Below are 16855 nucleotides of genomic sequence, written 5' to 3' on the forward strand. Positions count from 1 at the left end.
GACAGGTGTCAGACTGCCTGGGTTTGAATCCTGGTGCTGCCATTTGCTGGCTGTGACTTCTGCCAAGTCTCTCTGTTGCTGGGAGCCTTCACTGTTCCCATCTGTGAAATGGGGCCTCGTGGGACTCCTGTGGCACCCAGTACAAGATCAATAGTCGCTGGTGTCAGACATCAAATGCTAGCCCACCCTCCCTCTTTGGGGCCAAAGACGCACAGGCTTGGGCTGGGCCACGAAGAATAAACTTTAATCTGTCTCAGGGTCGGGGTCAGTTAGGCTGCTGCCCTCTGGGTGGGGTCACAGAGCCGTGCACACGCACGCGGTACAGGCAGGTGAAGCGCGGGTTCCCCCAGTTGCTCGATATCTTCACCTTGACTGCCCCAAAAGTCCGGGTGGGCTGGTTCTAAAAGCGAGTCACAGACATGGGGCAGTTCACCCCCAGAGCCCCACTCCACCTGTCCAGAAGGGCTTTTGGGAGTGGAAGGGACCCATTTCACATAGGAGGGGAAACCGAGGCTCAGAGAGGGGAATGGGCAAGTCCAAGGCCACACAGCAAGTCAATACTCAGGGGCTGGGTAGAAGGTGCTGAGGCCGGAAAGACAGATGCTGTGATTAGAGAATTGTCCAGCTTTCAGGCCCTGGCACGTAAGTGGGACCCTGAGGAAAATGCCACCCCTCTCTGGGCTTTATTTTCCCCTCCATAGAACCGGAGCGGTAACATCTGCTTCCCATAGTTACTCTGAGCGTGAAACGAGATCTTGAAGCTGGGCGCTTACCAGCACTTGGAACATAGACATACAAGACTGGGTGGTCTCTACATCCCAAGGCAATACACATGGGGAGACTGAGGCCCAGCCGGAAATGGAATGGCCCAGATCACACAAAATGTATGGCTGGGTCAGGATTCGGGCCGGTGGCAGCTCCCAAGCTTAGACCTTCCACCGAGTCTCAGGGCCATTCCAGCAGCTACCCCTCCAGGCCTGCTTCTGTCCCCAGCTCCCTTCCCTCCAGGCCTCAGTTTTCCCTGGACCAGATGCTGATAATGGACCTCTCAGTATGGAGATGCTGAGTGTGAAGCCAGCATTCCTAGCCCAGTGGGCCCTCCTGCTCAACATCTGCCGCCCCCGGAGGGCTCCTGGTGGAGGAGGGAACTGGGCAACTGCCAGAGGCTGCCTGGTTCTCCCCAGGGCCCCACTCTTGGCCTGGGGAGCTGCTCCCTCAGTCTGAGCCTCGGTTTCTTTCTCTGGCAAATGGGTTTGTGACAATTGTGCATAATTGTCACAATTGTCTGGGAGATAAAGTAGGGTCTCCTAGGTAAAGGCCGGCACACAGTAGGTGCTGTGCATTCAGTAGGTGGTCAGTAGGGCATCTTTCTCAGGTACCTGGAGCGGGAACATCTGAATGATGTTTTCTGGCTGAAACTGAAATGCCCCCAGGAATACCTCCTCCTTGGGGGAGCCTTCCATGCCCTGTGGACTCAGAACGAAGAAGAAAGTGTCAGGTACAGGCAAGACCTTCAGAGAGTGCTGCCACTCTCCAGCTGAGACTTGCACACCTCCCAGGATGGGGAGCTCCCTACCTCTCGGGACCATTCTGTTGCAGTACAGAGTAATGGAGAGAAAAGAGCACTTGACTGGGTGGAAGTCAGAAGGCTGAGGGGTCCAGGTGTACTGTGCCATTGACTTGTAGAATTTGGGTGCTTCCCTTACCCTTCTCTGGACCCCAGTCCCCTTAGCAGTGAAAAGGGACTCTGATATCCGAGGACTAGATTAGCTCTGAAGAGCTTGGGTTGAAATAGAGTCGTTGTTTATCCCCTATCCTTGAAGGCTGCAATCTGACTCTGACATTGGACGTGCCCAGCCTCCACAGCTCGCACCCAACCCCTCCAGCCCACGTGAGTGGTGCCGTTTACCACAGTGCCTACAGTACTGCCATTAATGAGGCTGTCCCTTAAGGAAATACTGCTCCCTGCCAGGGCGTGCTCACATAGATGACAAAGTCCTTGGGGGCCGTGTCCAGGCTGCCCGACAGTGAGATGGTCTTGGGAATATGCTGCAGGGTCAGGTTGGACAGGTACACCTTCTGGGCCAGTCGGATGGTCACCTGGCCACGGTCACCTGCAAAGGCCCAGCAGTTGCCAGGTGTCACGTTGGGCTGGAAGAGCAGGTGCAATGGGGTTATGTTGGGTGGGTGAGTAAGAATGGATTCCTCACCTACCCTGGCTCCCCTGGACTTCCTCTGCCCTCCTGGATAAGCCAGACCCTGCCTGACTACAAAGGTTGGCTTCAGTGCCACCAACTCCAGGAAGCCCCCCTGATTGTGGGCAGCAAGGAGGAGTCTTCCTCTCACCCAGTGCAGTGAAGGCAGGGGCCTGCTCAGGGCCCCAAGGGTCCCCTGACCCCTCAGTGTTTAAGGCTGCGCGGGGGCCCCTTCCAGCGCTAAAGCAGGCTGTCCCTTGCCCCTGTGCCTGTCTCCTACTGCTGCCCAGCCTCTCAGTGGCCCCTGCTGTCTGTCCTTGCCCCTGACTCCCCCCCCCCATCGATTGCTGCCTTCCTTTGCCCCCTGCCCTGTCCCATCTCTGTCTCCTTCGTTAACCCCCTGACTCAGCCCCAGGCCCCATCCCCTTCACTCTCACCCCTAACCTCAGCTTTCAGCGGTGACCCCAGGCCCCTGACCACACCCCTGCCACTCTCTCCTCGCCCGCCATTCTCCCTGCCTCAAGGATCACGTCCGGGGGCTGTGCGTAGTTCCACAGCCGGATCCAGTTCCAGTAGGAGCGAGCCTTGTCGTGGTTGTATGTGGCTGACGTTTGCTCGAAGTCGATGGAGGCCCCTGTGCGGGAGGTGGAGGGTGGGAGGGTCTCAGCCGGGCAGCCCCCACTCCTGCCTGGGGGAGGGGAGCTGTACTGATTGGGCACTGACTCTGCGCATGCACTTTGGACGAGCCACTGGCCCTCTCGGGATCTCAGTGATCTTCTCTGGGAAATGGGAATAATAGTAACAATAGAAGTAACGATAGATAACATCCACCTCGTAGGGCTGTCATGAGGTTGACATGAGTTAATACTACAAAGTATTTGTCTCACAGTGCCTGGCGCTGAGTCAGCGTTCACTTATGTCATTGTCATAACTATGGCTGTTATCACATCTATTCCCAGAGGAGGGAACTCTGGTCCTGGGCGATTAGGCTGATGCCCTCTGACCCTGCATCTGCTTGGGCCCCAGGGTGCCTGGGTCAGCTGATGGCGGCCCGGCAGGGGCGGTCTGCCCTGCTGGCCCCGCCGCACCTCCTCCCGGGTGCCCCCGCCCGCTCCTGCTGTGTCCTCACTGGGGCACCTTTCACGTGGGTTCTTTGGCCTGGAATTGCTTTTTCCTCCTCAGCAGGTTTCAGCCCAAATGCTCCCCCCCCCATTCTGCCCAGGTCCCCACTGCCCCAGCCACCTGCTTCATTTTTCTAAAGCAACAATTGCTGACCATAATTGGGCCTGGGTTGGCTTCTAACGTGGGCAGGCTGGGGCAGGGACAGCTCTGCTGACCACTAGGTTGCAGGATGGTGAGTGGGTGGAGGGGTAGTGGAGGCCCTCCCATCCCGACGTCAGCCTCCCATTAAAGAAAATTGAAAATCGTAGCGAGAAAACCAGCTGGACAGCGGAGGTTAGCTCTGAAGGTGAACTGCCCAGCAGCGGAGGGTGCACTGGACCCGAACTGAACTCTGCCCTCTGAAGACTTTCTGAGGGAACGTGAGGTGAGCAGACTGGGGAAGGGGATCGCTTACCTATAGACTTCAGGGCAAAGTCCGGCTTCTCGATGTAGTCCCCTTGTATCATCTTCATTATTTTCTGGGCCATTTTTTGCTGAAGGGGCAGAAGACACAAGCTGTGCACTGGTGTGTTCCGACAGATCATGGTCCGCTGGTGTGTTCGCACAGGTCACAGGCAGCTGCGGACCACCCCGTGCCCCTGACCGCTTGCCCCTGCCTGTGGAAGCTGTGGCTGGCGCACACACAGGACCCTCCTGTCACTGTACTGTGGGGAAGCCCAGGCGACCCAGGGCCACCCCTACCCCACCCCCTGGGTGTATACTCAGTGCTCTCACACCCACTGTGACAGGGTGTCACATGTGGGAATGGGGTTTCAGTTAAATGAAGGGCAGGAGGCTTGGAGTCAGACAGGCCTTAACTGCTGTGGGGCCTTGGGCTAGTTACTGCCCACCTGAGTCTCAACTTTCTCATCTGTGAGATGGGACGACAGTCACTGTTGTGAGGACTGGACCTGGGACTTAGGAAGTGGCTACTATGTGCCACGACTCCTCAGCCTCACATAGGTTTACTCTTGGTTCCTCACAGCAGCCCCAGGAGGTATGTACTGTTATCGCCCCCATTTTAAAGATGCGAATCCTGAGGCACAAAAGGATAACTAGTCCACGGTCACACAGCTGGTAAGCGGCAGAGCCAGGCAGTTTGGTTCCAAGAGTTCAGACTCTAGCCATGGCACTGAGCTGCCCGACGAAGACAGTAGAGCACGTAGCAGTTGGCGCCAGCTGTTACTCTGACTGGACTCTTCACGGCTTTGGCAGATTGTATTTTCCAAAAATGGCTGCAACGAGATTTCCCATTCCACGCTCTTCTTTTAGTGTGACTTTGACATTCTTCCCACTGGGAGATGGGACTTAAATTCCTTCCTCGTCATCCTGGGTGGGCCTGTGATTGTGGCAGGAGGGATGCCCTGTGGCTTCTGAGCTAAGTCCTATGAGGTGACACAACACTGCTTGGTTCTCTGGGGACACTCACTCTTGGAAGTCGGTGCTTGGAACTCATGCTTGGAAGCCATATTGTGAGGAAGCCCAGACCACACGGGGAGGCCACATTTGGGAGCATTCGTCAGCAGCCCCGAGTTCCTAGTTGACAGCCAGCATCAACCTCCAGACATGTGAGTGAAGACACCCACCCCCAGATGACTTCAGGCCCAGCTGTCGAGTGACCCCCAGCCTTCAAGTGTTCTCATGTGAGGCCCCAGACATCATGAAGCAATGAGAAACCATCCCTGTTATGAACTCTCAACCTGCGGAACCTCAGAGCATAATAAAATGGTTGTTTTGCACCACTAAGTCTTGGGGTGGTTTGTTATGCAGAAGTAGTAACTACAACAGTAGCAGGAATGTTCGTGGGGAAGTAATTATGACTCTGTTTTGTTGATCTGGAAACTGAGGTATAGAGAGGTTGATTCCCATTCTAAAACTGCATCTATAATTTAGTAAGTCTGGGAGGCGCCCATTAATTTGAATTTGTAACATTTTTCTAGGTAATGCTAATATTGCTGGTGTGGGGGCCACCCTTTGAGAACTACCTCTCTAGAAGGAGTGGTGAGTCAATACTGAGTGGCTACAGCTGGTATTGACATCTGGGGGCACTAAACCAGTTATGGGCACAATTAAAGGCTGAGAATCCGAGCTTGCCCCTGGCAGGGAGTCTGCCACCAGGGTCAGAAACTGCATGTGTGCAAGGTTAGGGGAAAAAGTAGCAAACTCCAGAGGCTCAAACATAGGGTTAGTCTTTCCCATCAGGACAATTACCAAATTTTTGCAGTGGCATGGGCCGGAGGCTAAAGGGTTAAACTGAAAACCTCTGTCTAAATCTTATACACCCTGCAATCCAGGTCAGAACCTGCTCAACCCACATCTACATGGATGGGACCAAGGTACTTCGTCACCCTTACAAAGAAAAGGGGGAACGCTCAGTGGTGGAAGTTATAATTATCTGGCGTACCTACAGTTCTTTTGTACACAATGTCCAGAAAACACTAAAAAATTACTAGACATGAAGAGGCAAGACCATATGATCGATATCTTAAAGAAAAAATAGACAGTAAAAGGAGACCATCAATGATTTAGATATTGGATTTGGCAGGCGAGGATTTTACTGTAACTATGACCAGTATGTTAAATAAAATAAAGGAAAAGATGGGGAATGTGGATTAAATGTTGCAAAGTTTCACTGTACAGTTAAAATCTGAAAAATAATCAAATGTATACTCTAGAACTAAACAATGCAATAGATGAAATTAAGAACTTTATGGAAATATTTAACAATAGACTGGACAGAACAGAATACAGGATTATCAGTTAACCTAAATAAATGTAAGTAGAAAATATCAAAACTTAAGCACACTGGAAAAAAGAATGAAAAGCAAGCAAGCAAACCAAGTAATAGCACAGCAGTTATGTGGAACACATTCTAAAGGTCTAGCATAAATATAATTGGAGTCCAAGGAAAGGAGGCAGGTAATAAGGAAGAAGAAATATTTTAAGAGATAATAGCTAAGAATTTTCCGAAACTACTGAATGACATCAATTCATAGATTTGATCAACTTAGCACTCCACAAGTGAGTTCAACATGGAATACTGAGGATAAAAAGAATGTCCTACAAACTCCCATGGATGACAAAAACAGACCATACTCAAAGGACCTACAGTAAAGGTACCATTATTCTTCTCAGCAGCAATAGTATAAACCACAATACAATTGTGCACTTTTTCAAAATTCTCAGAGAAAAGTATTTCCTATCTATAATGCTATACTTAACCAAACTATCAATCAAGTGTAAGGGTGGAATAAAAACATTTTCAAGCCCTGGTTGGTGTAGCTCAGTGGACTGAGCGCGGGCCTGCGAACCAGACAATCGCGGTTCGATTCCCAGTCAGGGCACATACTGGGGTTGCAGGCCAGTTCCCTGCAGGCCAGTTCCCAGCAGGAGACTCACGAAAGGCAACCATACATTGATGTTTCTCTCCCTATCTCCTTCCCCCCTTCCCTCTAAAGATAAATAAATAAAATCTTTTAAAAAATTTCAAACATGTAGGTTCTAAAAAAATAAATATACCTCCTGTTTCACTCTTTTCCAGGAAGTTGTTGGGGCACGTGCCACACCAAAACTTGGGGTATGGGAAATGGCATCAAACAGAGAAGTTCAGTGTCTGGGGGCAGAATGGCTAGCAGCTCACCTCATCTGACATGGCTTCCATCTCCTGGAGCTTGGCAAGGAGCTGGGTTATGTTACCGCGGAGGTCCTGGATTTCCCCAGTGTGATGTCGCACCTTCTCCTGGTACATCCTTACAAGGAAGGAGTGAGAACATGGACTGACTGATTTGTGATGCTATTACTACCCTCAGCTTCTACCTTTGCCGGTCGGCTCATTAAAAACTAGCTTTACATTTTTCCACTCTCTTGGACCCATCCCTGGACACATCCAGGTTCTTAGCTCTGAAACAGTACTCATGCCCTTCCTCCTGCTTGGAATATTCTTTAACCCAGCTCCTTCCAAATATTCCTGAGTATTTTGTCTGCAATTAAGGATACTGCTACCAGGTGATATCTTGGTAAAAATTTTTCTCAGCTACCTTTTGCTGAGCACTCACTATGGGCTAGGAATTATTCAAGACAGGTTATATCTTCTTCAACATCCATAATTACCCAGTGCAAATGGGTGTTATGCCTTCTGTCATAAATAAGGGGTCAAAGGGGCAGAGAGGTAAAGTGTCTTGCATAAGATTAGCTAGGCAGGAAGTACGGGAGCGGGGATTTAAACCCAGGCTGGTCTGACTTCAGAGCCCACGTTGTTAGTCAATACATCCCAGGTTCTGGCTGTAGCTTTGGTTTTTAGGTGTTAATAGAACTATTTAGCAGATTCTTCTTACCTCAAGCTCTGCAGTGGACTATTTATGCTGTCATCCTGGTGGGGTGTTGAGGAAGCAAGGGATCTCCTTCAGATGGGTCCAATCTTGGTCCAATAGAGCTTCACCCGCCCATTTTCCCACAACCATAAATCTGTCCATTCACCCAGCATCTATCCTAAATCCAGTTTATCTTCTTTTTTATCCATCCATCCATCCACATCCACATTCACCTAACCTTGCATCCACCCACCATCCCATCCATCTACTCCATTTATCCAATCTTCTGCATCCGTCCACACTCCCATCCATCTACCTTATTACCTTATCCATCAATCCTCCCATGAATCCATTTATCCCATCTATTCACCCATCCATCCATCCACCCATTTACCCACCCATATGCTCCATCTGCCCTTCTACCCATTTTCTCATCCATCCACTTTTTCATTCATTCATCTACCCCCCAAACACTTCCTCCAACCCCTACATCCATCACTTTCATCCTCCCAATTTTTTAGTGTTTTCTGGACATTGTATACTCCAATTATATTTATGCTAGACCTTTAGAATGTGTTCCACATAACTGCTATGCTATTACTTGGTTTGTCTGTTTTCATTATGCCTCTCTCCATTCACACTCCCATGTGGCCGTTCAGTCATCCTTCATTGATGGTGTCAGCCCTGTGCTTGGCCCTGAGGTAGACACTGCTGGAACGAGTAAGACCTGGCTCTGCCTTCAAGGGCTGCCAGTACAGTTGGGGGAATAGTCATGATTCCCCCAGGAACCACAAAGCAAGTGGTCTCATCTTATCTGGGCAGAGCAAACTGTCCTGAGTGGAGAGAGTAATGTGTTTCCTGTCCTTATCACCCCACTTTATGTGGGGACCTTGATAAAGAAGAGGTGGGTTGTCTCTGGCAGTGAGTGACAGGAGAGGCGGCCTGGAGGAGAGAATATTGCATCTTGTCATTGAAAGTCACATTTTGGTGGGGGAGATGAGTTCCAGGTGAGTGGCCTGGCAAAGGCAGAGATTTGGGCGGGGATGAGTCAGACCCTGATCAGGGCCCAGGTGTGGTGACAGTGAGGGGAGCCTATAGAGGTGACATTGACTGGGAAGAGGCCAGTCAGCAGTGAAGCTGATGAGAGCACACACTCACCTGCCAGACTTCCACTTTGGATGGTAAATGTATAGAAAACATCCAGAATCCTGTGGGGCCAGAGGAACGAGGATGAGCCATTTACGACGAAAGGTTAAGAGCTTATGGTCTGGAGTTAAGGCATCTGGGTTCAAATCCCAACTTTGATTCTTACTAACATTGTGCAGCTTTGGGAGAAGTTACTTAGCCTCTGTATGCCTCAGTTTTCTCATCTGTAAATGGGATAACAGTAATACACACTTTATGACTGAATTATGGCATATATGCAAAATATCTCACATAAACGGAATAATCCATGTCTTCTCTCCCTCACCTGTCCCAATCCTACCAGGGATAATTGGTGAAGCAAAGAAGAGGGAGGGATCTCCCCTGCATTTTATGATACCTGTGTTGCCTGAAATCCTGTTTAAGCCATTAATAAAAGCCTTCAAAGCCTATTAGTTGTTTAAGTTAAAACACTCAACAAAATAGAAAAGAACTTCTTCACTATGATAAAGAACATTTATAAAGACCCATAGCTAACATTACACTTGAGGATGAAAGACTGGATGCTTTCTTCCTAAGATCAGGAACAAGACAGGAATGTCTGCTCTGGCCATTTCAATGTAAAGTTGTCCTGGAGGTTCCAGCCAGGTCAATTAATCAAGAAAAAGAAATAAAAAGCAGCTGACATGATCTTGCATATAGAATCCTAAAGTATTCAAGACTGTGTGTCTTGCCAGGTGTCAGAAGTAACAAATGAGTTCACCAAGGTTGCAGAACACCAGACCAGTGTGCAAAAACCAACTGTGTTTCTAAACACTGGCAATGAGCAATCTGAACATAAAATTAAGAAAACAATTTCACGTACAATACATCTCACAGAATAAAATACTTAGGAATAAGTTTAACAAAAGAAGTACAAAGTTTACACTCTGGAAACTATAAAACATTGTGGAAATAAATTAAAGAAGACACAGAGATGTCTGTCAATAGTGGAAAGACAGCCATGTGCATGGGCTGAGAGACTTAGTGTTGTTAATACTTTAATAATACTTAACAGGGCTCCCTATTGATTCACCTATGGGCCAATGCAATTCCTATCAAATTCCCAATGATATATTATTTTTCACAGAAACCAAAAAGTTGATTCTAAAATTCATATGGAAACTTTAGGCACCTGCAATAACCAAAACAACTCCAAAAAGAACAAAGTTGGGGGACTCAGGCTTCCAGATTTCAAAACTCGCCACAAAGCTAGAGCAGTGGGCCCAGGGCAGCATCGGCAGATGGAGAGACATACAGGCCAGTGAAACAGGACTGGGAGTCCAGGAATAAGCCCTCACATTTATGGTCATGTGACTTTCAATTAACGTGCTTAGACAATTCAGTGGGAAAAAGAACATGCTTTTCAATAAATGGTGGGGGAGCAACTGGATATCTGTATCCTAAAGTCGAAGTTGGACCTGACCTCACACCATCTACAAAAATTAACTCAGAAATGGATCCTGGACCTAAATGTGAGGCTCAACCTAAAAATTTCATAAGAATACATGGGAGTAAATCTTCATGGCTATGACACCAAAACCACAAATAACAAAGGAAAATACTTAAGTTGACTTCATCAAAATTTAAAAAAAAATTGTGCTGCAAAGGGCACTGTCAAGAGAGTGAAAAGACAACCAATAGAATGAGAGAAAATATTTGCAAATTATATATCTGATAAGGGACTTATAACCAGACCATATGAGAAATGCTTACAACTTAATCACACAAAGACAGATAGCCCAACTTAAGTATAGGTGAAGCCCTGACCAGCATGGCTCAGTTGGTTGAATGTTGTCCTGCAAAGTGAAAGGTCACTGATTCAATTCCAAGTCAGGGCATATGCCTGGGTTGCGGGCTGGTCCCCAGTTGGGGACGTGCCAGAGGCAACCAGTCAATGTTTCTCTCACATAATAGCATTTTGCTCTATCTCTTTATCCCTCCCTTCCCCTCTCTTTAACAATAATTAAATAAAGTTTAAAAAAATAAAATAAAAATGGGCAAAGATATGAATAGGCATTTCTCCAAAAAAGATATACCAATGGCCAATAAGCACATAAAAAGATGCTCACCATTACTAATCATTAGAGAATGAAGTAAAAATCACAATGAGACACCACTTTACATCCACTAGGATGGCTAAAATAAGAAAGACAATAACAAGTGTTGGTGAGGATGTGGAGAAACTGAAATCCTCATGCATTGCTGCTAGGAACATAAACGGTGCAGCCACTTTGGAAAACAGTTTGGCAGTCCCTCAGATAAACATAGGGTTACCACATGATCCAGAAACTTTATGCCCAGATATACACCCAAGAGAACTGAAAACACATGTTCACACACAAGTTTTATAGGGACATTCATAGCAGCATTATTAGTAATAACCAAAAAAAGCAGAAACAACTGTAATATCTATCAACTGATGAATGGACAAAATGTCATGTATCCTTATATTATTCAGCTATAACAAGAAGTAAAATGCTAATATATTCTACAACACAGGGAACTTTGAACACATTATTGGTAAAAGAAGCCCCAAAGAGCACATGTTGTATGAATCCATTTATAGGAAATATATGGAATAATCAAATCCATACGACAGAACATAGATCAGTGGCATGTAGGCCTGGGGCCAGGGAGGATGGGGAATGACTGGGGAGTTGCTTCACGGGGTGTGAAAATCCTGGGGTTTGACAGCGCCGGTGAACGGCTTTGTGAACACACCCGAGTGACTGAATTACACACTTGAAAATGCTGATCTTTACGATGCATGAATTGCATCTCAAAGCTGTTTTTTTATAAATATTTTATTTATTTCTTTTTAGAGAGAGGGGACAGGAAGGAGAAAGAGTGGGAGAGAAACATCAATGTGTGGTTGCCTCTCATGTGTCCCCTACTGGGGACCTGGCCTGCAACCCGGGCATGTGCCCTGACTGGGAATCGAACCAGTGACCCTTTGCTTCACAGGCTAGTGCTCAATCCACTGAGCAACACCAGCCAGGGCTCAAAGCTGTTATTTTAAAATATCTTATTTGTTGGGCTAAGTTTTCTGGGAATTCATAGGACATCCACCCCTGTCTGTTTCCATTTGAAGGGAGGGAGAATACTTCTCGGAAGCAGAGTTGCGATGTGGGAAGGGGTGGTGGTGGCTGGAAGGAAGCCATGGAAACCCGGGGAGGGGGAGTAAAAGTCACCATAACATGGTTTGGGAAGAGCTTTACAGTTTTCCAGGCTTTTCTGAGCTTTCAAAAAAATGTTATTGGTTATCATTTCAATTAATCCTCACAGCAACACTCATTAGACAGATGGGGAAACTGAGGCTCACAGAGGGGCAGTGTTTCACCCAGTGCCACCTAGGCAATGCCAGAGCCCTCCCTCTTCCCCCCCAGGATGGGTGGGAGCCAGGGATACCTCCACCCGGGATGGGGCAGGGCCCTGGGCACACACCAAAAGCACAGAGGACCAGGACACCTGTCTTTTCCATGAGCTTCTGGAAGAGCAGCTTGCACCTGGAAGACAGAGAAGCAGTCTCTGCCGAGGTGAGGCAGGGCTTTGCACAGACTGGCCAGTCCCTGACTGGCTTTTGGCTCTTCCCCACCCCAAGGGGAGGGGCCTTCTCTGGGCAGTGACACCCTGTCCAAGATGCTGGACATGTTCTGTGACTCCAAAGCATCACAGAGGAGAGCAAACTCTTTCCCCAGCATTTGGGGCCATCAGAGATCAACTCACAGTGGCCACTGTGTCCTCACCACTCCCCTTCTCCATCTACACAGTTTGTTCCCTCCCGTCTGCCCTCCTGGTGAACACATCCTTCAGGGTTCAGCTCAAATGTCCCCTCTTCCTACAACCTCCAGACTCACACTCCCCATACTCATACTGGTTTTGGGGTCTGCTTTCCCCACCCAGCTGGGCACTCCTGAGTGCTGGGAGCCAAGGGTGAGCCCAGAGTAGGCACTAAGGAAACATTTAGTGTGTTAACAAGTGAATGCATGAGGTGGAAAGCTCTGCAGAAATTCAAAGGAGTCTGCAGAGGCAGAAGGGTAAAGGGAAGGGATGGGATGGGCATTCCAGGCAGGAAGAACAGCATAAGCAAAGATGTGGATGCAGGAATAAAAAGAGTGGGCCAGGGAGTGAGGACCCTAGCCTGGCTGGCCCAACGGGTCCACAGCTGGAAGCAGAATAAAGGCAACTCGGAAAGAAAGGATGGGGCAAGATTTCAGAGGGCTGCAGGCCGAGATGGTGGAGCAGTGGGGAGCCACAGTAGGTTCTGGGGTGAGGGGATCTGATAGAAGCCAGGTGTGGGATAGCTCATCTGGTCTGGAGATCAAGGGGACGTTCAAAGTGGTGAGGGGGCTGCCACAGTCACAAGCTGCATAGTTCCAGCTCCCATCACCCTTCCCTCACCTGCCCCTGCTCACCTGCAGGTGTTGAATAAAACGTGTTGGGCCTGAGTCCTCAGGAAGCAGGCCAGGCAGGTGATCCAGGCTGCAGAGGAGACAGAAGACCAGGGAGTATTTGCACCATTGTGCTCATTCTACAACGACTCGCTGACTGTCCTGGTGCTGGGGGATACCCTGGAGCTGGGAACCCCCCTTGACCTGCTGGCTGAGCCCAGGGCAGCACCGCTCGGCTTATGGGTAAGGGGCAGCATGGAGTGCGTATGAGCGCCATAGGCAAGCCCTGCTTACTAGTGACACGGGAACTCAAAAGAAGCTCGGGATGTGTGAATGTCCACTCCTGGACACTGGGAGCTTCCCAAGGACATGATCCTTGTCTGGGTGCCCAGCATTGCCCAGTGTGGAGCTCTGCAAAAAGCAGGAAACCAGCAAAAAAGCAGGAAACTCAGCAAAAAAGCAGGATGTAGGAGTAGGTGGGAGGATATACAGATAGAATGGTTTGGAAGATGGATGAACAGAAAGATGGCTGAGAGGATGGGAGAATGAGAGGAAGGGTAGACGGGTGGAGGGGTCAATGACTGATGGATGAAATACCAACAAATAAAGGTACGGGCGGATTAATGGATGACTCGGTGAATAGACAGATGGAGGAACTAAGGGATGCATGGGTGCATTACAACAGGTGGCGATGTGGCAGATGGATGGATACGGAACTTTGTGGATGAATAAATGGAAGGGTGGGCAGTGAACACAGAAGTAAAAGCCCAATCTTTAGGTGGACTGAAGCGAGACCACTCCCAGAACACTCTCCTGACTTCACCGGGGTCCTCCTGACCCAGTGGTCAGGCCGGTGTCAGAGTCGGGGAGGGCTGGCAGTTAGCTCCTCCTCCAAACTGCACGTCTCTCTTCCACTGCCTCTCTCCAACCACTAAAGAGATCCTGGCTGGAATGACACCCCTGACACCTCTGATGGGAGACCTCCGGAGCTCAACCTGCAGCTCCCTCCCTCCCCTGCAAGCCAGCGCAGACCTTACCCCCGACCCCAGGTCGGCCTGGCCTGAGGTGGTTGGATATACATACACATACATCCCAGCATGCACTGAGTCAGGATTGGGGTCGTGGTGTTGAGATGAATCGAGGTCAGTAAGTCATTATCTGCAGAGAACACAGGGGTGTCCTGTCACCTCTGACCTCTGGGACATGGTGCCTGCAGACAGCTGGGAAGCTCCTAGAGCTTGCCGTGAGCATCTCTGCCCCATGCCCTCCCTCTTGCCACTCGACCCTGGGTTGCCCTTCTGACCTCTCTGAGACTCAGCCCCTTGCTGTCCACAAAGACCCCAGGGCTCCCCTCTCCCTTCCTGGCTTACTTGTGTTCGGCAAGGACTCCTCTGCCGTCCTGTTGGGGTTCCGGCCTCTTTGGACAACCCTAGGGCTGACAAGAGTCACAGTGACATTTTACAGTCCACAAGGAGCATGGTGCCCATGTTCCAGACTGAAAAACTGAGTTGCAGAGAAGCTTGGCCAAGACCCCCAGCCTCTGAATCAGGGACAGACCCAGGTCTGCTGACCCTGAGCCAGGTACCACACTGGGCTCCCAGCACTCTGCCCGTGAATTTTAACTCACTAAGTTTGTGCTAATTTGTTATAGCAGCAGCAGGAAACGAATATAGGGCCCTGAGGAATATTTGGTGGAGGGGAAGCCTGGAAATGTTGCCATTATAATTGTCACAAGGGCGCACAGTAGGAGCTCAGTAAACACGGGCTGCAAGGATGGCTGCTCCACCACTCCCTGGCTGGGGACTTTAGAAAAGCCACCGTCAAACCCTTCTGCCCTCTGTTGCTGCATCTGTGAGGTGCGGGTGGTAATGCCGGCTCCCCTCCAAGAACAGAGGGGAAGGATTGTGTGAACTGTAAAGGGCTGGGCAGAGGGAAGGGCTGCCATCCTCACCTCCTGGGCCTGGGGTTCCTGCAGGGGTGGGCCATATCTTCGGGTGGGTCGCACGGGTCCCTGGGGCTCCTGGGGCACCGAGGCATTGATTTCCTTCTCTGGGAGTCGGCGAGGAGGAAGTGGCTGCTACCGAAGCCTCCTAGCGCTCCCTGAAATGTGTCATGTGGAATCTGCCCGGGTCAAGTGGAGCTGCTGGCACTGTGACCTCACAGAGCAGGTGTGGGAGGTGGGGTCTGCCCTGTCACCAGCCTGGCTCTGGAACTTTCTCTTGGAGGAGTCCACTCTGACCAGCTTTCCACTTTTAAGATGGGGAAATGGAGGGCTCCAGCCAGGAAAGGTCCTGTCAGGGCCTTAGAGGTGGGACAGGAGCAAGAGCTGAGGCTCCAGTATCTGGGCCATGTGTTTTCTTGCTCCAGAGCCCTTCCTGCCCCAAGTGTCCCAGTCTTGCCATCTTCTTAGGTTGGTTGTTTGTATTTCTGTCTGCCCAGCCTGTGGAGAGAGCCAATTTGGACTGTGAAGCTGAAATGAATTCACTTTGCCCCCCTGGTGGCCATTGCTCAAATTGCAGGCTAAGTACCTGTGGGGAGTGGAATAATGGTCCCCCAAAGAGGCCTGTGTACTAAAACTTGAACATGTGAATATGTTTGGTTACCTACAAAAGGGAGTTAAAGCTTGCAGATGAGACTAAGGTTGCTAATCATCTGACCTTGAGTTGGGGGAATATCCTAGATTATCCAGGTGGGCCCAATGTCAGGCCAAGGGTCCTTGTAGTGGAAGAGGGAGGCAAAAGAGAAGAGAGATGGCAGCCCGAGGAGCAGTCAGCCCAACCTGCCGGCTTTGAAGATGGAGCAAGGAGCCATGAGCCAAGGCACAGAGGTGAGGAAACGTCCTCTTCTGGAGCCTCTAGAGAGAAACGAAGCCCTGACAACACCCTGGTTTTAGTTTGGATTTCCGACCTCCTATAACTCTAAGATAATAATTTGTGTTTTAACTCACTAAGTTTGTGCTAATTTGTTTTAGCAGCAATAGGAAATGAACACAGTGCCCTGAGGAATATTTGGTGGAGGGGAAGCCTGGAAATGTTGCCATTATAATTGTTACAGGGTCTTACAATTGTGCATTCATTATTGATTCAACATATACTTAAGAAGCACCTGGTGTGTTCCAGGCAGTGGCTGCAGAAGCAGCCCCTGTCCCTGCGGATGAGGGTAAAGGGACTGGCAGAATATCTTGCACGGAGCAGGTGCCTCTGAACAGCACTCGCCATGCCGTGGGGAAGAGGGGCGGGTGAGAAGCTCCCTCTTTTGTGTCTGCTGGCTGCCCCTCAGTGGCTCCTGTGCTGGAGATGCTGAGGAAGAGGAAGCGTTCATGCCAAGAGCAAACACTGAGAGTGGCTTCTGTCAATATTTGTGCCCCTCTCCACAGACTCTGCTGTTTGCCTCCGCTAAGGTGAGAGCCGGGAGGGCTGTACAAACCGAGGCTGGGAGTAGGGAGTTAGGGATTGTGCAGCTAGCTCGTCTCTCCTTTTCACCTACAGGATAAGGGCAGGGGTGCTCTGGCTGGGAGACAGGGCAGGTCCATGTGAGCTCTGGCCTCTCCAGGGAGAGCAAGGTGGTGTCTGTGGACTCTGTCGGTTCTGTCGCTCTGTGGTGACCCAGCACG

The 16855-nt window shown here is 49.7% G+C and overlaps 1 protein-coding gene across 1 annotated transcript; it reads right to left on the reverse strand.

The window, feature by feature from the left end:
• Window positions 1–265: 265 nt before the first annotated feature.
• SUN5 (Sad1 and UNC84 domain containing 5) lies at window positions 266–15279 on the reverse strand. The gene is made up of 13 exons (XM_037143278.2): window positions 15194–15279; window positions 14613–14671; window positions 14326–14400; window positions 13267–13333; window positions 12296–12357; window positions 8825–8874; window positions 7691–7725; window positions 6997–7105; window positions 3772–3850; window positions 2714–2829; window positions 1984–2151; window positions 1380–1466; window positions 266–400 (listed from the first exon to the last, which is right to left on the reverse strand). Exons 1-13 carry the CDS (start codon window positions 15277–15279, stop codon window positions 266–268), a joined length of 1128 nt encoding a protein of 375 aa, XP_036999173.2.
• Window positions 15280–16855: the final 1576 nt, after the last annotated feature.

Source organism: Artibeus jamaicensis, unplaced genomic scaffold, assembly GCF_021234435.1.
Source record: "Artibeus jamaicensis isolate MK-2021 breed Jamaican fruit bat unplaced genomic scaffold, CSHL_Jam_final contig_685, whole genome shotgun sequence".
Taxonomy (NCBI): Eukaryota; Metazoa; Chordata; class Mammalia; order Chiroptera; family Phyllostomidae; genus Artibeus; species Artibeus jamaicensis.